Source organism: Protopterus annectens, chromosome 5.part1 (genome assembly GCF_019279795.1).
Source record: "Protopterus annectens isolate FY-2018-M chromosome 5.part1, PAN1.0, whole genome shotgun sequence".
Lineage (NCBI taxonomy): Eukaryota > Metazoa > Chordata > Ceratodontiformes > Protopteridae > Protopterus > Protopterus annectens.
The window spans coordinates 113,094,173-113,117,927 of NC_056736.1; the positions used below are offsets into that span (position 1 = coordinate 113,094,173).

General features: G+C 41.2%; 1 protein-coding gene across 1 annotated transcript in view; it reads right to left on the reverse strand.

The window, feature by feature from the left end:
* OBI1 (ORC ubiquitin ligase 1) overlaps positions 1-23,755 on the reverse strand; it is a 955,599-nt gene that overhangs the window by 864,115 nt on the left and 67,729 nt on the right. The window contains exon 2 of the mRNA XM_044072919.1: positions 3,071-3,206. Within this exon, the coding sequence (XP_043928854.1) occupies positions 3,071-3,206 (136 nt within the window). The remainder of the gene's footprint in view (positions 1-3,070; positions 3,207-23,755) is intronic.

A 23,755-nucleotide genomic window follows, 5' to 3' on the forward strand; every position in this document is an offset into this window, starting at 1 on the left:
TCTGACTCTAAACCAGTTACAAGTGGCATCCCACAGGGCTCAGTCCTGGGACTCCTCCTGTTCGGTATATACTTCTCCGAAGTACAGGCAAGCACAGGAGGACTATGGCTGACCAAGTTCGCAGAAGATTGCAAACTGGGGGCCATAATTGACTCGCCGGCTGAGACAGACATCCTCCAAAAGGATCTCACGGAGACGAATACCTGGTGTCAGAATCATGGCCTCAAGCTAAATGCCAAAAAGTGTATAGTCATCCCCTTTGGGAAAAACAAAGTGCCCACGAACTACCACATAGATGGTAATCCACTAAGTATGGAAGATGTAATTAGGGATCTGAGGACCCAAACAGATAGCAACCTCTCCTTTGATAATCACATTGCCAAAGTGGTTAGAAAATCCTTGTGTGTAGCCCACCTAATCACAAAAGGGTTCACATCTAGATCAAGAGAGGTTATTATGCCCCTCTACTCATCGCTCATCAGACCCATTTGGGATGTACATTACACGACACCTGCAACAGCTGGAAAGACCACAGAAGTACCTCACCAAGAGGATTGTGGGCCTCAAATAGAGGCCCTATGCAGCTCGACTAAAGAAACTCCAGCTCTACTCGGTTGCTTACCACCTACTCAGAGGTGATCTCTGCCTGACATACAAGGCCATGTCTAACCCGGAATTAATGGATATGCTCCACCTCAAGAAAACCAAATCTCTTAGATCCACACGCTCTAGGGATTTAAACCTCAGCACAACAATAAATAGGACATGCTGGAGGGATAGATTCCTGTCCCAGAGACTTCCCTTGCTCTGGAATAGAATCCCAATCTATGTTAGGCAAAGCCCCTCACTGACTCTCTTCAAGAGAGATCTTGATAAGTGGATGGGAAATAGTAAATTTACCCCTGGGATCACTTCAGTGGCCCTGCTGGACAGAGGCTCAGAAAACTAATCTAAAAGGGAGGCGAAAGCCAACACATTCTGGCTAGGCTTATAAATGTCCTTGGGCAGATAGCCTAATACCTACCTATGAACCTATATACGAGCCAAACTAAGTGAACATATCCCTAGTGAAGATGACCTATCAGGCCCTCTGGAATTGCTGTTTAACTGTAGCTTCCAAACGGGCTTTGTTCCTCATGAATGGAGAGCAGCAAGTCATCCCTGTGCACAAAGGCGGACCATCTTGAGACCCTAGAAACTACAGACCCATAAGTCTCACTAGTCTCGCATGTAAAGCCATGGAAAGAATTATCATGGAAATGATCAATAACTACATAGGAAACCTCCAGATACTGGACCCAACCCAGTTTGGTTTCATCATGGGAAGATCATGCCTACTCATCCTGCAGGACTTAAAATTTTGAGAAGATCACCAAAGCAATGGATGAGGGCGAAATGGTTCACACTGCCTACTTTGACCTGGCCAAACCATGTGACAAAATGCCCCACTCGGGCATTGTTGGCAAACACAGGAGGTTAAGTACAAACGATTGTCACTCGATGGATAGCCAGCTGTCTCGCAGACAAGATCCAGAAGTTAGAACTGTGGAGTCCACCTCTACAAAGAGACCAGTCACAAGCAAAGTCTCTCTGGGACTGGTCCTGGGACTGCTCCTTTTTGGCATTTACTTCTCTGAAGTCAAGGCCAATGTCAATGTCCTCTGGCTGACTAAATTTGCAGAGGATTGCAAATTAGGAGCAGTCACTGAATAGCCCACTGACACAAATGTTCTCTAGGTAGGGCTGAGACAGGCAAACAACTAGCGTCAGAGACAGGGTCTAAAACTAAATGCCAAGAAATGTATAATAGTATCTTTGAGAAGTCATCCACTCCTGGTAACTATTATAGTGACAACACATCCCTAAGAGTTGACCCAGTAGTCAGGGACTTCGGGACACAGAGACAGTAATCTTGCCTTTGACCATCACATGTCTACAGTAGTGAAGAAATAATTTTATGTTGTACTACTTATAAACAAAAGTATGGCATCTAGGTCAAGGAGAGTACAATGCCTCCTTTGGTATGTACCTAAACAGGCATATCCAATAAATGGAACATAATAAGATAAATAAATAGAATACAGGGCGTAAGTAACACACCTTATGGAGACCACCTAAAGGCCCTATATCCCTGTGTTCTGTCTCCTACAGGCTGGAGAACGGAGATCTATGTCTGGCATACAAGGCATTGTCAGACCCCACTATGAAGGGCCTCATTCATACCCGCAAGACAAACAGCACCAAAAGTACCCACTCTAAAGACAAACCTTGCCTGTGATATAAATAGGACCTGCTGGAAAGACAGGTATGTATCCCAGAGACTACCCCTTCTCTGGAACAGGCTCAACAGCCATGTAAGCAGAGTTCCTCCTACCCAATTTAAGTGCAACATGGATAACTGGATGGGAAACAGGAAATTCATCCCCGATTTGGTACCTATGTCTCTAATGGACACAGGCAGCCTGTAACTGTTTCACTTCCCAAGCCCCTGCCTATACTTATCAAGGGTACCAAACTTGTCAGAGATTTTTGGGATGCATGGTTAGGCTTAAAAAGGTCCTTGTGGTCATTTCACCTATGAACCTATATACAACTCATGGAGGAAGAACTCAAATCAAGGAAGGTCCTCAATGTCAAATCAGAGATACTCAGCAGCAGAGTTTTGCATTAAAATTCATGTAGTCTGCCAAATTAAGCGGCTAACAGCATGGCAGTGTCTTTAGCTGTTGTCATGCAATCACAAATCTAACTTTCTGACCTTTATCCAATTGCAAGCTTTTTCAGCTCAGCTCTTTTAAATAAGGCACTCCAGTTTAAAAGAAGACTGCTGTAGCTTCTGATTTTGGTCTTGATGCATCACTGGTGTTACTCCCTGATAAACAATCTGTGCTATGTCGCGGCCATAACAACATTTTTCCTGCAGCTTCATGCTTACTCACAGCAGCATATATTTACTGTTCTATATACTACAAGGTCTGCATTTTAAATCGCAGAGTAGGAAGGTAGGCAAAATGTAATAAATACCAGCTCTGAGCAACAAAACTAACTCAGCATTCTCTTTTAAACTTACCTATAACTTCTCGGCAAGGGTTTTCAGCTGTAATAGGAATTCTACACATAGGACACTGTTCATTATTCTTCAACCAAACTTCAATGCATATGGAGCAGAATACATGGCAGTTAGCACAAATGACTGGTTGTCGCACCTTTAAAAATAAAAATAAATAAGACTACATTATTTATAAAGAAACCGCTGTCCTGGAGTTTACAATACCAGATGAACTCATGCCACTGCTGAAAATGAGGTATTGTAAGAAACAACAGTAAATATTACAGATTGCCTTTAGTGGTTTGTAATCTGTAAATTACCTTGAGCACATCAATTCATTTATTTGCAACATAATTCACTGCCCCAGACTAGGGGCAAAAGTGCTGCTTTGTTCAGAGAGTCTTTTTGTCAGCATCTAGTAAGTAACATTTCAACCTTTAGCTAGCCCATTCAACAGTCATTTTAAATGCATGCCTAACAACTACCTATGAAACAATCTTATTATATTCAACATTCAGAACAACTGAACTTGCACTGACTTCCAAACAGGACTCCTTTTTCAGATCAAAACATGACAAGTCTTTTAGGTTCGATATTCATTACAATTCTTTGCCCTCATCTATATAACATAATTTTAGCAAGTTAATGGTTCAGTTAAAGTCTTTCTGGCACTATACAAAAATTCATTTCTAGCGAACTTGGATTTTAGGATAGTTTGGTAATAATGGTGTTTGTTTACAAGCTTTTCTTACTCTATATTCAGTGACATTCTGTTGTGTGAAAGTACAAAAAATTGTAATTAGAGTTGTTAAATTCAAGATTTTAGTCTTTTTTTTTTTTTTTTTACTCTCAAGTCTTGTTAGTGGCTAAACTCAAGTGTAGACTCTGTAATCAGGGATTTGGGATTGTATGTAGGCAATGATTTGGCATTCGACCACTGTGTCTACATGTGTCTAGTGTAGTGAGGAAATCACTGCACAACTTATTAGCAGGGGCATGGCGCATAGATCCAAAAATGCCATTTTTTTTTACTCTGCTCTCATAAGACTAATCACTGAGTACAACACCCCTTTCTGTGTCTACAAGGTCAGGCATATCCAACAAATGAGGCATCTCCAGAGACTCCTCACAAAAAGAATACATGAAGGAGAAGACAAGTACTATACGGACCACTTCAAAGCCTGTCCTTCTATTCAGTCTCCTACATGTGGCTTACAGGCAACCTATGCCTGTCTTACAAAACATCATCACATCCAGCCCTAATGGAACAGCTGCAAATCCTTAAAACAAATAGCATCAATACTACCTGATCCAGGGACCTTAACAGGGACTTCAAAACTAACAGGGCATGCTGGAATGACAGTCATTGTCTCAGGAGGCTCCCCCTTCACGTGATGCAGAGTTCATCTCTACAATAATTTAAGAGAAACCTGGTTCAGTGGATGGAGAACTGTAAATATATCCTGGTCTGGCACATATGTCTCTATTGGAGAGAGGCATCTTGCAATTGCTCTGCCACTGACGTCCAAGTACATACAGCTTCACAAAACCCTTGGGAACTAGTATCTATCAAATTTTATTGGGAAGCGTAGCTAGGTATTAAAAAGCCACTTGGGTCAATAGTAACTAGTGATTTATTGAGTTTAGCTTGGTTTTGCCATAAGTGAGGGCATTTTTACTTGAAGTGTTTCATCACGTATTTTCACCTGCTTTCTGCACCAAATGATAATATAAATATATAATTAAATTCATACAATTGAATCATTAAAATTAATGCACATGATGCCTTTTATGCTGTGAAGCATTTTGTCTCTAATTAATGTAAATATAGATCCCATTTTTTAATAAAATCTTTTGTAAAATACATTTTTCCTACAGTGACATCACAGAAGTTTTCAACAAACTTTGGTTAACTAACTCTCGGGGACATTAATGTAGGGATATGCATTCACAGACTTTAATGGATGCATCACTGCACAGGCATGGAGGTTAAAGTATAGGTAGCCATTCAAATGTTATCATCACAATGTCTTCACCAACAAATTTATGTGGACAGATCCTTAATACAGTATGTGTTCGATAAAATGATGTAAAAAAATATGCCTTGACAAGAGAATTTTGGCGTACGTGTTGAGAAATTGAGAAAACAACATCTTAGACTATGATCAGAAAGACCCAATCATAATTCTTCATAGTGATTTTACAACTAACAGATGGATTTATATGCACTTTAGAGATTGGTGAAAATACTTAACACAGTGCAGACCCTGAAGAATCAAATCTAAAGTTTCTCAGCTACTGCATTCTCCTTGGCCTTTTATGGCATGCATTTCCATCTTTATTTAATTTGGGGAACAATATATTCTTTAAACTTACCTACTACTTGCAATGGAGATGTAAGGCTGTATGAATATATTGTGTGTTATAGTCTCTCAACAGAGCTGTTATTTTAAGGAAAGTAAATATTTTGTCCTTAACTATGTCGACTGTTGCACTTCTTTGGGTCTTTCAAATGGTGATTTTGTAAACATCTATTGTAACCATTTAAGGTTTTGATTATCTTTATCATACAATGGCTCTGAAACTTAACTATTCCTGAGAGTACTCATTCTTGGATCTTCAGCAAACACAATGAAATCTTGGCTAAATACAAAACAACAAAATCCAATCATATGATCTTGACAAAGCAGGTTTAGCACAACTAGTTTCCACCCATTTCCATTTATGTCTTCACTCACAAATTTATTCCAGGATCCTCAATCATTCAATACTCTCTACTCCCTTATAACACCACATATTTATTCTTACTGTAACCATTCCAGTAATTACTTTCACCTACTCTAAACGGATGCATTATACTTTATTCCTCTTTATATTTCTCATATAATGCAGCAACTGCTATGGCAGTAACATTCACACTGATAATGACTGCCATTATCACATTGTCACTGCATTCCAATCACACCTTTACGTCCTATAAAACTAGAACTGTGGCACATAAATGAAATAACATTGTTTTATCCAATTAACAGATGCAAAATTAAAAATAAAAATTGTATTCCCATGTTATCACTATATTATTAGGCATCCAATTATAGCTACTAAAATGATCCGTTAAAAGCTTCCATAGCTAAAACACTCGCATTATATTCATTATGTGCTAGAGTAGTACAACCAATTGTTTCATGGCATGGGAACTTATCAGCTCACAGTGGTGCAATATGCAAGTCTAGACATAATCACCCGCCCCCCTTTCCAACATGGGATCAGGGTGTTGTGTCAACTGTTGCCACATCTATGATTCAGTACCACTCTTCTACATTCTTCGACAGTCATACCGAATCCCTACAGGTCTGAAATTTAATTATCTCTTTGCTGGATGCCCTTATTTCCTCTTGCCTTTGTCCTCTTCCAAATCTTCAACAAATCATCTTCTGTTTTCCTGCACATGTATCTGAACCACCATTATCTGTTTTCTTTTGACCTTCTCTGCAACTGGACCTACTCTGGCTTCTGCTCTGATAAGATGCATAATTCGGGACAGCCGAAGAAATTTTTAACACCCATCTCAGGCATGTCAATTCCATAATCTCTAAATTTTTCACTACCAAGGTTTCTGAACCACAAAAAGTACTGTTTACAGTACAGTTTTGTACACCTTACTTTTCAGCTTCTTTTGTATTCTTCTGATACTCACACTACTGCTAACACTCTTGTCAGCTGGCTGCAGCTCCTCAGATTCTAGTACTGACATCTTCATCTGGACTTGCCTTCTCTTCAACCTCCCCTCCCAGATACGCGAAGCTGTTAAACTGACCCAATATTTTTACTTTTATCTCATCATTCATCTTCTTATGATTTGCCCCATTTGCTACCATAACAGTCTTATCTGTTCAACCCATGTGACTTCAGTTTTGAAGTCCATTACTCTATCATTTGCTGAAGTTCCCGTTCAGTGTCTTCCTGCAATGGCATTTTGTCTGCATACAGCCGTTTTTATATTAAAATCGCCAGTATGAATTAGTAGTGGGCTCAGAGCTGAACATCAAATCAATCCCTGCTTCCACTGAGATACCCCCCCAAGAGTCTGAACACTGGTTTTACTTGTCTCACTGGGCCCTTGTACACAGCTTCCACTAAATATACCAGTGTTTCCAGGACTTCAAACCTTTGCAGAATTACCCAAATCAGCTTTCTCAGTATCTTGCCATATGCTTTCTCCATGTCTAGGAATACCCACAGTTGAACGCTCTTGTCATTTCTAGCTTCTTCTCCACTATATGTCTTGCTGCAAATACTGGGTCAGTTATGCTGCACCCTGAGTCTCAACTGCTCATCTCCCATCTTACATGTTTATACTTTGCATACTCCTTTATCAAATCACCCTCTCCAGTACTTTAAAGCAGTGTGACAGGAGTTAGTACTGCTATACTGCCCACAGGTGTAAATGTCTCCTCAGTTCTTGTATACTGGTACTAGAATGCTTATTCTCTCCAGTCAACTGGAATACTGTTATGAGTACCTTCAGGAACCACCTCTCCTCTAACTCAGTCAACATCTTGATCAGGTCTGCTGTGACTTCCTCTGAGCCTACTACTTTCCCTATAAGCTTATAGGTGTTTTAATTGGCTAATGACCACAAGGGCCTTTTTTTAAGCCAGACTTCCTTTTCCCTAGTGCTGTTCTTTTTTCTTCTGAAGTGGGCTCTTTTCAGTCTTTCATCATAGGCTGTGTACGGGGCAGTACAATTTCTGTGATATTTTCTTCATCCAGAAACGAATCTATTTGCCTTTGATGTCCTATAGACCGGCGAGCGAGTAGGTTATTGCTGGTATCTCTTACGAATGGTGTCCGATATATTGTCCTGCACTTGATAAGAGTTTCTTTGTGTGATCTGCAGAGTCATTTTCCAGAAGCTGGTAGACTGCCTCTGATGCCATGTTCTTTGGTACTGCAACTGTTCTCTTCACCTCTTTGTTAGCCAACCAATATTTCTTCTTAGCTTTTCCTGTAATCCTCCTTTCCTTTAATTACAGAAATCCAGGAAGTTCTCTACTGCCAGTTTTTCTTATGTAAATTTCTATACTTGTCTCGGCCACATATCTATTCAGTACACACATGCTGTTTTGAGATGCTGTCATTCTTCCCAGATTCTATTTTCTCTTCTTCCCGAGGTGCTAGAGTCCTGAACATTTTCTTGAGCTTATGTGTTTTTGCTCCAATCAACCTTCACGTCTTCAGCTTAGTTTCTCATGATCTCAGACTTCTCTGACCACTGCATGCAGCTGATTGAGGCTGTTGTTGGTTTTTACTACGGGCCAAATGTTTCACTGATGGATGACTTTGCAATCTCCAATTCTACCTCAAAGTCCTTTCCTTACTAGGAAGACATCTATCCATAGTGAGCACTGGCCACTCGTGCATGTGATCTTGCAACAGTTTCTGTTGTTGAACCAAGTGGTAGCTATCACCAAGCCACTTGCCAGACAGGAGTCTAGAACGAGCAACTCCTTTACTCCCGTTGCCCCCACTCCCATGGACCTAAGCAGGCCTCATATCTTATGTCTGTCCTGACAGCAACATTTAGGTCCCCCATTAACAGCAGCAGCAACTCGTGTTGTCCTGTTTTATCTATTTAACCTGACAACTGTTGCCTGGACTGCACTCTTTTTCCACACCATCACAACTCTGTTGTAGGGCATACAGTGAGATCATGAATCCTATTACACCCTTCCACTAGAGTGCGACTGTCAGGAGTCTTTTACCAATTCTGATTACATCTCCCAGTGTCTTCAGAAAACTATCCCTCACCACAATTACCACACCAGTTCTAATCTGTACTCCCCTGAACTGCAGATTCTGGATCCCAAGGCAAGTGGCTCTACTGCACTACCCTTCCATCTTGTCCCCTAGATACACAGGATGTCCAGTCTCCTCCTCATTATATAATCCACTTCCAAGCTACGCCCTGTTAGTGAATCCATATTCAGCTCAGCAATCCTTAGTTCAGGTTTGGCAGGTTGACTAGTTTTACATCCAGCTTTTGTTCAACAGAGCTATCCCCAGGTAACTCAGGCTGTGTGACTAGCCAGTAGGCTTATTGATCCAGGGCTGTTACTCTGGCAAGCACAAGCTGGCCAACAGATGCCCATAAACACCTCCCACCATAAACACCTCCCACCATTAACACAAGTCCACGGCATATGCATTACCTATCATTTGCTACATATAAAAAGCACTCGAGGTTTCAGAGACTAAACCATGTTCAGAAAGGCAATAACTTCCTGAGAGTTGGATGTCTCTTCTTATTTTATATAAATGACAGGCTTGTTCATCATAAGGGTCTCGGACAGGAAGAACAGAGGAGGCTGGTAAATGTATTGATTAGGGTACCCTTGAGCAGACAGTTAATTACTAGCTACCCTAAATATCTATACTGTCTGCAGAGGACTATGAAAAAGCTCCTTCAGTGTTAAGAGCCATCCCCACCCCCAACAAACCTGAACAGTCAAATAATAATAATAAAAAAGAAGTTTCATACCATTGGTGTACAGAAAATTATTCATGGAGGAAACAGACTGAGGAAAAACAAGGACCATACCCACACAAAGTGGCCAAGTACACAGTGCTTTGTTTTGGGGGGGCTCCAGGGTCTTGGGAACCCTCTGGGTTTTACATAAATGGGGGAAGACCTTAACTTTCACAGATGGGCAGGTATCAACTAGTTCAGGAATGATCTGTAAATAAGATGAGTGCTGAGTCACAGAAAGGCAGGGAAACAACACTGCAGTCAACAGAGCTTCCACACAACTCTACAAATTGCCAATAACCATTTTCAATGTCTACTACCTTTTACAAGGAGAGTGAGGTCTAACTCCTGCTGTAAATTTAAAGAGTACGCATCCAGTCATCCAAACAAAATCTGAGGGACAACTAGGAATCATATTGCTCGAGTTGCAGAAGGCATATATTCTAAAGCAAAGGGAGGCACTGGCTGATGCACCAGTATCTCCTTTTTGTTTTACTTATTTCCTGATGTACCATTTTGTTTTACAAACATACAGATGTAGGTTTACATTGCTGGATCTACTGTACTTCATGGCTTTACATATCAGACTTTAAGGTTAACAGTTCTGTAGTTTTCAGGGTCCATCATGGGTCTACCCTTACGAAGGGAGGCATAACTAGAACAATGTGGAAGGATTCAGTGGCATGGACTACAGCTATGCTTAGGTTGGACAGTTTAAAGAGGGTCCCAAGAATGCATGTTTGACACTATTAATTAGATAATCCAGTATATTCAGAACCCATGGAAGAATGGTTTCTGGTCTTTGAAAGTAACTTACTATTGGTAGGGGAAGGGAGTGAATCAGGGAAGACTGCTGTCGGGACAGGAGTTTCAGGGGACAAGTTGGTAGCAAACAAGTTTGCAGTGTCATTTGAGTTTGACTGCGAGGCTCTATTGTGGAAAAAAAATAATGTTGTGAATTATTTTTCAAGTTTTCTAACACAGATGAAGGACTTCCACTGCCTCGGATGATACTCTCAGTTTATGGGATACCTTGCTGGCCCTTTACTGTGGCCTCCAGTTTCATGGCAAAGTTTTTTTTAACTATTCTCATGCTGGGGGTCTTACTTGGTAACTTAAAAAAAAAACTTTATAACAAAAGGAAGAAACTTCTTAAGACAAAATATTAGGTTGGTTTATTTTTGAAATTTCCAATGTATTTGGTTCTAGTAGGCATTGCATGATCAAATACATTTACCTACATGAAAAAGAAATTCACCAAGGACTTTTAAAACCAAAGACTATCGGTTGGATTAGCAGTAAAAAGTTATTCCTCACTTTTGTCAAAGGACTTCTTCAGAACAACTAAAACTTAGCAATAACACACTTTTATACCATCACCATTCATTAAACAACATAATTATTCAATCAAAATATGAATCCATTTTAAAGTAACCCTTTCCCTAAAGCCATTACCAACTTACACTGAAGATTTAAAAACACAATTAAAAAGTTGAGCATACTTTAATTTACTTTCAACGTTACTTAAAAAAACATTTAATGTTTATAGTCGCATTCAAAACTGGGGGTTTATCTGCATTTAATTTAATTTAATTTACCATACTGTTTCCTTCTGCTCTATAAACCCTTTATAATCACCCCCTCTTCTGCTCTATAAACCCTTTATAATCACCCCCTCTCCCATCTCTCTATATCTGCTCAAGAACAGAAAAAAACTTCTGTTCTTCTTACACTCTAAAGAATGCTTATCTAAAGCATTCTTACAGTCCTTATTCTTAATAGAATATACATGCTCCTTTATACATTTAAGTTCCTAGTGGACATCCCAACATAAAAACTTTCACAATGGGAGCATATACTGATATAAACATCTCCCTCTGTTTTACAAATAAAAATACCTGGGACAGCTATTGTTTTGTTTAAATGCTTTAAATGGGTTCAGGCACCTAGGCAGTGAGACGTTTTCCTGTGGTACATTTGGTTGGGGACATGTGGCTACAGTAACATTCAACTCCAGAGAAATATGGCTGTTTGTAAATTCCGTGTATGCAAAAAGCACACACTACCATGCCCACAGCTTTAGTAATGAGTGTTGAGTTCAGTATACAGTACATGCTTATGTATGCAGCTACAACATGAAGTGTGCTACACCATGGAGGAAATCCTGCATGCTACTGCAGTCACATTTATGCTCCAGTATGCATTTTAGGTAATGTTCCCCAGACACTGTGAAAGAGGTAGTGGAATAGACACCAATTATAAAGGCACTGTCCATTGTGCACTGCATTTTACGCCACTGACATGCCCACTGACCAGCCTGCTGCTGATGCCTGCCATACTACCTGCTGTCTCGTGTGGTCTTGGGGGCCATGGACATTATTTTCTTCCGGTGCATTTGGTTATTGAAGTTGTGGGCATGGCACCACATTCTTCTCTTTGCCCACAGGGAATTTGCAAACAGCCATATTTCTCTGCAGCTGCATGTCACTTCAGCCACATGTACCACAGGGAAATGTCTCACTGGCCAGGTGCCTGAACCATCCACACATTCATATTCCCTTTATAGCCCTAATGTAATCTGTTTGTAACATTACCACCAACCCCCCACCTTTGTTGGCCATCATAAATCTAAAATCGGCTAATTCACATAATTCCTGTAGTGCCTTGCGTTGTAAGTCAGTTAAGTTGAACCATTTTCTACTACATTTTTTATCCACCAAATCCCTCAAATCTTTTTCACAACTCTCAAAAACCTTTATTGTGTTATTCAAGCAAGGTGTAAAAACACTCTGTCTACTAAAAGTCTTTTTTCAACACTCAAATCGTGAAAAATGTACTTAAGATTTAATTTACGGCTAAACATTTTCAGTTCTAATAAGGTACTGCACAAGTCCATCCTTCTGGCAGGTACAAAAGTTAACCCCATACTTGAAACAGAAAGCTGTTCATCAGAGAAGCGTTTATTTGTAAGATTGTTAATATTACCAGCAAAAATTTGAGCTGTCCATGTTCAAGCTGGCCTTCCGTTTCTCAATGGAAACTTGCACTGATGACTGCTCTTTCGGTCGTGCTCCTAAAAGAACACCCTTAGCTGACACGAGAGGGTGAATACAATGATAGTACGTCAAAGTCTTTTGCTCCTTTTACTGCCAAAAACACATTTTCTTTTTTGGAACCCTCTTCCTGTGAGCCAAGTTGGTTATCTCCATTCCTAGCAGCGTTTCTGTCGATGCCATCACGTTCATCTCCACAAACATTCGGTAGGTCTTTTTGACCTCTTAAAGCGGAACCTGCACGGACTACTGGCTGTCTTATTTCCCTTTTATTAACAAACTGTAAATATGCAGCATTAGTTTTATAAGCCTCTATGTCTCTGGAAAGCTTTTTAGCTTTCCTGTCAGTTAGAATCAGTTCAAAAGTTTCAATCTGTTGCAGCATATAATTAAATTCACTACTAAGTTCCGGTATCTTAGCCAGCAAGTCCCGCAAAGTATGGTCACCTTTTAAGTATTTCATTTCAAACTTCAATATTTTTTCCTATTACGATCGATTAATAATTGAATAAACTTTAACCCAGCCTAGTTGAAAGAGACTGTCAAGGTGTCAAAAAATTCAGGAGTCTTAACAACACTGTTGGGGCACTTAAATAACCTTAGCCCCTTCAGAATGACCTTCAAATCAATACACACCTTTCAAAATCCTTTGTTTCAAGCACTAGTGCCCGATATTTTTTAAGTAAGCTTTCTAAATTACATTACTATTTTAAACTCATTTCTAAGGTTGTTCACATTACTATATATAGGGTCAATTTGAGTTCCATCAAATGGATCATGGTTATAGGCCAGTACAGCCTGAATGTCTTTAAATAAAACATTTCTATTCCCACCTTCAATATTCCAAGTTCTTTTTCAACAGTTATATTCAAGTCTTCTTCTGAACGTAAGGAACACACCTTAAAGCCAGCCCCAGAGTGGAGCATTTTTAACAGACCATTAAAAGTTCCTGCATTTCGTTGGCGTTGCGTGTCAAGTCCAGAATTACCTTGACCAGATGGTGTAGATGACTGGTCAATTCAAGCAACGGGGTCTTCAGTAGGACAAGCAAAAGCCAAAAAGAATTATGTTTTTAAATATTCACTGTAAACTGGTAATGGTTTTAGGGAAAGGGTTACTTTAAGATGGGTTTGTATTTTGATTGAATAATTATGTTTAATTGTTTAATGAATGGTGATGGTATAAAATTAAGTGTGTTATTACAAAGTTTTAGTTATTCTGAAGAAGTCCTTTGACTGAAGCGAGAATACAATTTTTACTGCTAATCCAACTGGTGGTCTTTGGTGGATTTCTTTTTGGTTTTTGTTATTCTACCTGGTCGTTTGGATCTATTCTGGCTTTTTGGTTTACTTTTTTTCTTAAGATGGCTTGTTCTAGTGAAGACCCATTGCTTGAACTGACCATTCGTCCTATACCATCTAGTCAAGGAAATTATTTAATTCTGGACTGCAAGGAACTCTTAAAGGTCTGTTAAAAATGCTCCAGTCTGGGGCTGGATTTAAGGCATGTTCCTTACTTCAGAAGAAGACTTGAACATAACTGTTGATGAAAAGAAAAAATAGAAAGAATATTGAAGGTGAGGATACAAATGTTTTATTTAAAGACATTCAAACTGTGCTGTAATGGACTATAACCCTGATCCTTTTGATGGAATTCAAATTAACTCTATAGATATTAATGTGAACATACTTAGAAAGGAGTTTAAAATAGTGTTAAGTAACTTGGAAAAGTTACTTAAAAATATCGGGCACTAGTGCTTGAAACAAAGTACTTTGAAAGGTGCATGATTTGAAGGCCACTCCGAAGGGGCTAATAACAAAGTACTTTGAAAGGTGCATGATTTGAAGGCCACTCCGAAGGGGCTAATTTTTTTAAAGTGCCCCAATGGTGTTAAGACTGATGAATTTTTTGACAGCTTGACAGTCTTTTTCAACCAGGCTGGGTTAAAGTTTATTCAATTATTGATTGATCGTAATAGGAAAAATATCACAGAAGTCTGAAATGAAATACTTAAGGTTGACCTTACTATGCAGGACTTACTGGCTAAGATACCAGAACTTAGTAGTGAATTTAATTATACGCTGCAACGGGTTGAAATTTTTGAATGGATTCCAACTTATAGGAAAGCTAAAAAGCTTTCCAGAGACATTGAGGCTTATAAAAATAATGCTGCATATTTACATTTGGTTAACAAAAGGGTTAGAAGACCGCCAGTATTCCATGCTGGTTCCACTTTAAGAGATTAAAAAGACCAACAGAATGCTTGTGGAGATGAACTTAAATGATGTTGACAATAGAAACACTGCTAGGAATGGAGATAACCAACTTGGTTCACAGTAAGAGGGTTCCAAAAAAGTGCGTTTTCGGCAGTGAAAGGAGCGAAAGACTGAAAAAAAGTGCAGTTGTGTAAAAATCTTACCATAACAGTATAAGTCCTTGCCTTCACCTCTGCAGTATTCCTTACGAATGGGATTCCCTGCCATGAAGCCCTCTGTCTGGCCAATTTACAAAAGTCTACCATTGCTTTAAGGTACGCTGAACGTCACCTGCGCACTCCTTGAACAGGACTCTCGGAATGACAGGAAGGGGAGGAAATGCGTAAAGAAAAATCCCCTTCCAAGAAAATTACAGAGAGTACACCTTCCATACCAGAAGACCTGAGACTCTGGCAGAAAACAGAGGAAGCTGTCTGTTCAGAAGGGAAGCAAAGAGATCTACTTGAGGAGTACCCTACTGGTGAACAATGCCCAGAAACACATCCTATGAAGCATCCATTTGTGGGACTGAGTGAAGGACCTGCTCAGATTGTCTGCCACAATGTTTCTATCGGAAGAAATGTAAACTGCCTAAAGAGTCACACAATATTGGATAGCCAGATCCCATACCAGAAGTGCCAGCCGGCAAAGACAGTAGGATCTCATATCCACTGCTTACTGATATACCACATGGCTGTGGTTATCATCTGTGAATACCTTGACAGGCCCTGCAGAGGAGAGAAGAAAAAAGGAACGAACAGCCAGCATAAGAACCATCTCTTTGATGTTGATGTGTTCCTTCCACTGACGAGGTGGCCACACTCCCTGGACCCTTACGGAGCCAAACGTTGCTCCCCATCCCACATCTGAAGCATTTGTGAACAGATCCTGAGAAGGAAGTGGAGCCTGAAAAGGGAGCCCTGGATTCCGACAACTGCTGAATCCACCACAGAAGTTCTTTCTTGAGACACAGGAGAAGAGTAACAGAACGTCTAGAAGATGTGCATGCTAAAGCCACATCGACTTCAGAAACCACTGGAACTTCCTCATGTGGAGTTTGGCCAAAAAAAGCATCAGAATGATGGAAGCCATGAACCCCAGAGCAGTCAGAAACTCCCTGGACAAAATGGAGGCCGGGAAAGAAGACTTTGAAAGAAAGAAATGAGAATTAAAGGCCTTTGCAGGAGGCAGGGATGCCAGCATTGGCACCATTTGAAACCTGCAACTCAGAAAGACATGATCCTGAGAAGTAGTCAGGGAATACTTGTTGAATGAAGTTTATTGTGAACCCCAGGCTCTGAAGAAGAGAAATGGTAAAATGAAGACTTTGCAAAAGGACCTCCGGAGAAGACGCCTGAATCAGCAGGTCATCCAAATAAGGAAAGATTTGGATCCCTTGAAGCCTGCAAAAGGCAATCACAGGAGTGAGGCATTTGGTGAACACCCTTGGGGAAGTAGAAAAGGCCAAAGGGCAAAGCACAGAACTAAAAATGCCAGGAAGCAACAGAGACATGTAAAAATATCCTGAAGAGAGGATGGATCGGAATATGGAGATAAGCATCCTTGAGGTCCAGAGACACCAGAAAGGCCTGAGGGAGCAAGAAAAAGAAAAAGGATTGAAGGGATAACATCCAAAAGGAAAGCACCTTCAGACAGGTGTTCAGATGGGAGAGATCTAGAATTGGTCTCAAAGTACCTTCTTTTCTGGGCACTAGAAATATTCTTGAATAAAACCCTTTCCCCCTTTGGGACACAGGCACTTTTTGAATAGTACCCTAAGACAAGAGGTCCCGAAGAACCTCTGGGGGAAAAAAAGGAAGCTGCTCCCAAGGAGGCTAAGGAATGCCCATAAAAGGAAGGTGGGAAATCCAGACCATGACGTACCCTTGACGAATAATTAACAGAACCCAAGAATTGTGGGTGATCCGGAGCCAGACAGGAAGAGAAACAGAAAGGCAAAGAGAAAGAGGAATGTGCCTGGGAATGGGTGGATAGTCAGACAGTACCTGGTTTGTCAGGAAAGGAAGGCTTAAGAACCCCTGCAGTCTGAGTGGCTTTAGCAAGAGGAGTCTGCTTACTACCCTTTTTACCTTTAGGAGAAGGGCGGGTGAGACTGCCTATGAACAAAGGTTGGCTTAGAAGGATAGTTCCGCTGAAATTTAGGCACAGGAAAAACAATGATATACTTAAAGTTCTGAAGAGACTTAAATAAACCAGTAGCCGCTTCACCAAACAACAGAGTATTATCGAGAGGAGCATCCAGCAACTTAGCCTTAATATCATCAGGCAAAGGTTGAAGCCGAAGCCATTGTACACACCCCTGTTAAAATGCCAGGTTTTTGTGATATAAAAAAATGAGACCACAATAAATCATTTCAAAACTTTTCCCACCTTTATTGCGACCTATAACCTGTACAATTTAATTGAAAAACAAACATTTGTTAGGGGGAAAAAAACCTACAATAAGCTGATTGCATAGGTGTGCACACCCTTAAACTAATTCTTTGCTGAAGCAACTTTTTAATTACAGCACTCAGTCTTCTTGGGTACACACCTGCAATCAATTAAAGAAACTCTGATTAACCCAAAATAAAGTTCAGCAGTCCTAGTAGGATTTTCTTGACATTTACTCAGTTGCCTGCTACAGCAAAAGCCATTGTTCGCAGAGAGCTTACAAAGCATCAAAGGGATTTCATTGTTGAAAGGTATCAGTCAGGAAGGAGAAGGGTACAAAAAAATTTCCACAGCATTGGCTATACCATGGAACACAGTAAAGACAGTCATCAAAAAGTGGAGAAAACATGGGACAACAGTGATGTTGCAAATAACTGGACGTCCCTCCAAAATTGATGACAAAGACAAAAAAATTGGTCAGGGAGGCTGCCAAGAGACCAAGAGAAGGAGCTGCAGGAATTTCTGGCAAATATTGGTTGCATACTACATGTGAAAGCAATCTCCCGTATTCTCCACGTCTGGTCTATGGGGTAGGGTTGCAAGACAGAAGCATTTTCTTGCACAGAAAAACATCCAGGCCCAGTTAAAATTTGCAAAACAATACATCAAGTCTCCAGAAAGCATGTGGGAAAATGTGTTATAGTCCGAGGAGACCAAGGTTGAACTTTTTGGCCACAACTCCAAAAGATACATGTGTCGCAAAAACAATACTTTGCATCACCAAAAGAACACTATCCCCACAGTGAACCATGGTGGTGGCAGTATCATGCTTTGGAGTTGCTTTTCTTCAGCTGGAACTCGGGCTTTAGTCAAGGTGGAGGGAATTATGAACAATTGCACATACCAGTTACTTTTGGCCCAAAACCTTCAGGCATCTGCTAGAAAGCTGAAGATGAAGAGGAATGTCACCTTTCAACATGACAATGACCCCAAGCATACATCCAAATCAACAAAGAATGGCTTCACCAGAAGAAAATTACACTTTTGGAATGGCCTAGCCAGAGCCCAGACCTAAATCCAATAGAAAATCTGTGGGGTGACCTGAAGAGGGCTGTGCACAAGAGATGCCTTCACAATCTGATTTGGAGTGCTTTTGCAAGGAACAGTGGACAAATACTGCCAAGACAAAACGTGCCATGCTGATAGACTCCTACCCAAGAAGACTGAATGTAGTAATTTAATCAAAAGGTGCCTCAACAAAGTATTAGTTTAAAGGTATGCACACTTATGCAACCAGCTTAATGTATGTTTTTTGTTTTTTATATTTTTTCCCCAAACAGATTTGTTTTTCAAATGAATTGTACAGGCTATACGTCACATTAAAGGTGGGAAAAGTTTTGAAATGATTTAGTGTAGTCTCATTTTTTTATATCACAAAAACCTGACAGGGTGTGTGCACTTTTTATATCCACTGTATCTCCTCAGAACCGAATCAGAAGCAGCAGCCCTTGAAGAGGCATCTGCATCATAACTAATTTGATAAAATGATGAACTATCTGACACAAAGCCCCAAGCAAGGAAAGAACAGAAGATTTATCCTCAGCGTGTGGAAGATCAGAAGAACCTGACAGGCCTGAGAAAGAAGAGCCAAGACATGCTACAGATATGGGTCTGATAATTAACAGCACTAAAAGCTAGGGTAGATGAAGTATAAACTTTCTTACCTAGCCTATCCATGGTCCTACTGTCCTTGTCGGACAAAGTAAGCAACTGAGATGGCTAATCAGAGGCTACAGACACCACAAAGGTGTCAGTAGCAGGACATTTAAACAAAAAAACAATCCTCAGGCACTCTATAAAACCTATCACACCTGAGAGCAGGGGGCAGAGAATCTGGCGCTTTAGAGGCCGTAGAAAAAACATCCAATAAAAAGTAGGCAAGACAGGAAGAATGGCAGCAGGTTTGAAAGATTCCATCTGCAGTAACTGATAGTACCCTCTTATGGATATCCAAAACCTGGGCACAATCCCACTTAAAAGTCCATCATTCTAGAGACAGTGTCCCCAAAGGAAATTTCTTCAGAGGGATTATCTGGAGTATGAGAATCCTCCTCCTCAGACCCATAATCTAAAGGAGAAGGAATCTGGGTAGAATAAACAAGGGAGTCATCATCAGGATCCACCTCAAAAGAATGCAATTCTCTGGACCTTTTAGGGGAAGAAGCGGACCAAGGAGGAGCAGGAAAGTACAGTTTTGTACCTACCATAAATGTAGATGTTCGAGTGCGCATACAGCTGCAGTCATCACACTTGGGTTATCCTGCCGTCAGGCGGGTCCTCGGTGGGCCGAATTCCAAAGTCTAGGTCCGGCGTCTGTTGTCGTCGCTTCTTCCCTGATGTCAGTGCGGCAGGGGTATAAAAGAGGCAGCCGACTCCATTTTCTTCAGTTTTTCTTGCCCCAGATGTCAGGTGCCCCCAGAAAGGAAGGCAAAACATGATGTCATGCAAACATACATAAGTAGATAAATCAAAAGAGTAGTTGCAAGCAAATACACCATAAAGGAATACCCCAAATAGGTTGTATGTTAAAGAGGTTTGTCATAAGCCCTGTCCTAAGAGGGGATTGAGGGAGGGTAACCTGGACTGCAGCTGTATGCGCACTCTAACATCTACATTTATGGTAGGTACAAAACTGTACTATGTTCATCGTGCATACAGCTGCAGTCATCACACTTTGGTAGAATCCCAAAGCTAAGTAAGGGTGTCTGGTGCTAAGCGGAATTAGGAGGAGCTAGAATGCCCTGCAGGACTGCTGTGGCAAAGCCCGCTCTAGATTTTGAGTATAGTGGAAGGTGGTAGTGCTTGGAGAAAGTGTGCACTGAACTCCAAGTAGCTGCTTCCAAAATGTCCTTGGTAGGGACCCCCCTGAGGAAAGCTGCTGAGGTAGCTGTAGCCCTGGTGGAGTGGGATATGATGTATACAGGCACTGATTTTCCATGAAATGAATAACAAAAGCGTATGCAGTGGGCTATCCATTTTGAAATAGTCTGTTTGGAAATAGCCTTTCCTTGAGCACCTGTAGCATAGGACACAGAGCTGCTCAAATTTTCTGAATGACTTTGTTCTGTCCAAGTAATAACGAAGTTGCCTGTGAATGTCCAAGGAATGTAGTAGCCTCTCTCCTTTGTTCTGTGGGTTTGGATAAAAGGTAGGTAAATGAATAGACTGATTCAAAGCCACACTGGATACTACCTTTGGCATAAAGGTAGGGTTGGTTCGTAAGGAAACCCTGTCCTGATGGAAGATGATGAATGGTTGCACAGCCATGAGGGCCTGTAGCTCCGAAACCCTGAGTGCTGAGGTAATAGCCAGAAGGAAGGCCGTTTTCCATGACAAGTATTATAGCTCTGCTGAAGAAGCCGGCTCAAAAGGAGACAGTGTCAGCTTCTCCAATACGAAGTTGAGGTCCCAAGCTGGAGCTGGTGGTTTCCGTGGGGGTTTTATATTTTTTGCCCCTCTGAGGAACTGCCTTAATAGAGGATGTAAGAAGGAGGATCCGTATTGTATTGTGCTGAAATGGCTGAAGCGTGGATCTTGATGGAAGAGAAGGAGAGGCCACTGTTTAACATCTCAGTTAGGTACTGTAAAATCTGAGGTATATTTATTACCCAAGGATTCTGACCCTTTGCTTGATTCCAGGAACAAAAGCGTTCCCATTTGGCGGAGTAGGTTTTTCTAGTGGAGGGTCTCCTGGCCTCCAAGATGACATCCTGTACCTTCTTGGAGAGGAGAGTTTGTTGGTAAACTAAGGTATTCTCCATGCAGCTAGATTTAGCGTTCTGAGCTGGCTGTGAAGGGTCTTGTAGTTGTGCTGGGACAACAGAAGAGGAACTTGAGGAAGGATCCATGGTGGTGAGTGTGACAAGCTCTTTAGGAGAGGATACCAGTGCTGTCGTGGCCAGTCTGGAGCAATGAGAATCATTTGCGGCCTCTCTCCTCTGGTTTTTAGTATGACTTTGGCCAGTAGAGGTAGAGACGGGAAGGCATAGACTGTCAATGCTGTCCAATTGAAAGAGAGTGCATCCACTTTCCAGGCCTGTGGATGATAGGTCCCAGAGCAGAATTTTTCCAACTGGTAATTTCTGTGGGTAGCAAATAGATCTATGTCTGGCTGTCCCCATGCCTGAGTTATCTTTGAGAAGACTTGAGGATGCAACTTCCATTCGTGTGGGTCTGTCATATTTCTGCTTAAGTTGTCTGCCAGTGTGTTTTCCTTCCCTGGCAGGAATTGTGCCTGTAGTTGAATTTGTAATTCCAGTGCTGTGTTCCACAGGGTCATGGCTAGCCTGCACAGGGGGTATGAATGCGTTCCCCCCTGTTTGTTTATGTACCACATGACTGTGGTGTTGTCTGTCCTTATTAATAGCTGGCCTGGATGCAGTAGGTCTTTGAAGGTCATAAGAGCATTTTGCACGGCTAGCATCTCCTTTTGGTTGATGTGTAGGTGCATCTCTTTTTGGGACCATTTTCCCTGAATACACTGACCTGCCATGTGTGCTCCCCAGGCGTAGTCTGAGGTGTCTGTTGTGATGATTTGAGTTGCTTGTGGTAAACAGAAAGGAAGACCTGTGTTTCTTTGGCATTCTTGAGCCCACCACAAAAATTCCTTTTGAAGGCATGGAATGAGTGGTATAATTGTTTCCAAGCTGTGGCTGTGCTGAGACCATAAGTTTTTTAGGTACCATTGTAGTTTCCTCATATGCAGCTTTGCAAATGGTATTAGTAGGATGCAAGATGCCATGAACCCCAGAGCCTGCAGGATTTTCCTTGCAGTTAGCCTGGTTAAAGTTGCCATTTTGTTGTAGTATTGAGACAGTTGCCCTTGTTTGTCTGGCATGAGGTAGGCCATCTGGGTTGTTGTATTTAAGCTGGCACCCAGGAAAATTATCTGTTGACAAGGTATTAGTTTTGATTTCTTTTTGTTCACTGTGTACCCCAGGCATTTTAACAGATTTATTACAAACGCCAGATGTTGCAATAGAAGGTCCTTTCTGTCTGCTTGGATCAGGCAGTCGTCCAGATATGGATAGATTTGGATTCCTCGTTGTCTGCAGAAGGCAATTACTGATGCCAGGCATTTCGTAAATACTCTGGGCGCAGTAGATAAGCCAAAGGGCAATGCAGAGAATTGGTAATGAGTTGAACCTGCAAGAAATCTGAGGTATCTTCTGCAATCTTGTCTGATGGGGGCATGCAGGTATGCCTCCTTGAGGTCCAACGTTACCAGCCAAGACTCCTTGCCCAGCATGGGAAGAAGCTGCTGTAATGTGAGCAACTTGAATTTTGGTACCTCTAGATATGTGTTTAGAATAGATAGGTCTAAGATGGGTCTCCAATCCTTGTCCTTCCTTGGTAACAGAAATAGTCTTGAATAAAAACCTTGACCTTGTTCTTTTGCAGGCACCGCTTGAATTGCTTTCATATCCATGAGAGCGGAAATTTGCCTTTGCGCCTCTGCCCATTGATTTTGTGGCAGGTTTGGCATGCCTCTCATTTTTGGAAGGGTGTGAAGGTGGAACCTGTAGCCTCTGTCTATAATATCCAGAATCCATTTGTCCTGTGTAACAATGTGCCAGTTTTTTGAAAATAAGGCCAGTTTTCCGCCCAAAGGTGCTGCCATTATATCTTTGTTTGGCAGGCATAGGGGAAAGTCATTGCATCTGTTTTCCGACTGTGGTCTGTCTTCTCCACCTCTGGGGGTTAGTGTTTGCCACTGTCTAGCTCTGTAAGATCCTTGAGGTTGTCCTCTACCCCTTGGGCGTCTGTATCTGCCCCTTTGGGGTCTGTCCGTGGCTGGAAAGGACCAATTTTTTGAAGGCCAGTTTCTGCTGAAGCGTGGAGGCTGCACCTGCAAGAAATCTTTAACTGTTTGCATAGATTTCACTTTTTCCTCCATTTTCTTTAGTACCTCCTCAGCTTTAACACCGAACAATACATCTTTTTGTAGTTGTGCATCTAATAACTTTGCTTTGACATGATCTGGTAAGGTTTGCTCTTTGAGCCAAGCATGCCTACGTATGACAGACCCTGAGACAGCGGCTCTGCATGAGGCCTCTAAAGCATCAAAACCACACTGCAAGGTATGTTTCCCCACTTGTTCTGCTCCATGCAACAAATCCTGCAACTCTTTCAAGTCTGGTTGTTCTGTTTGTGTCATTTTGCCTTTCAGCTGAGATAGCAAGAACTGTTGGTATTTTAACATATGAAATTGACAGTTTAATGCCCTCATGGTTAAAGTGGCTGATGTATACACCTTTTTCCCCCACCTTTCTAATGCTCTAGAATCTCTCTGTGAAGGCAAAGGGTTTTTAGCAGTAGAGGCCTTAATCCCCTTGGGACCCTGTGAAATTGTTTCTGGGTCAGCAGTATGGCTTTTATAAAGGAACTGGTGAGAATCAGGAACCCGGTAATATCT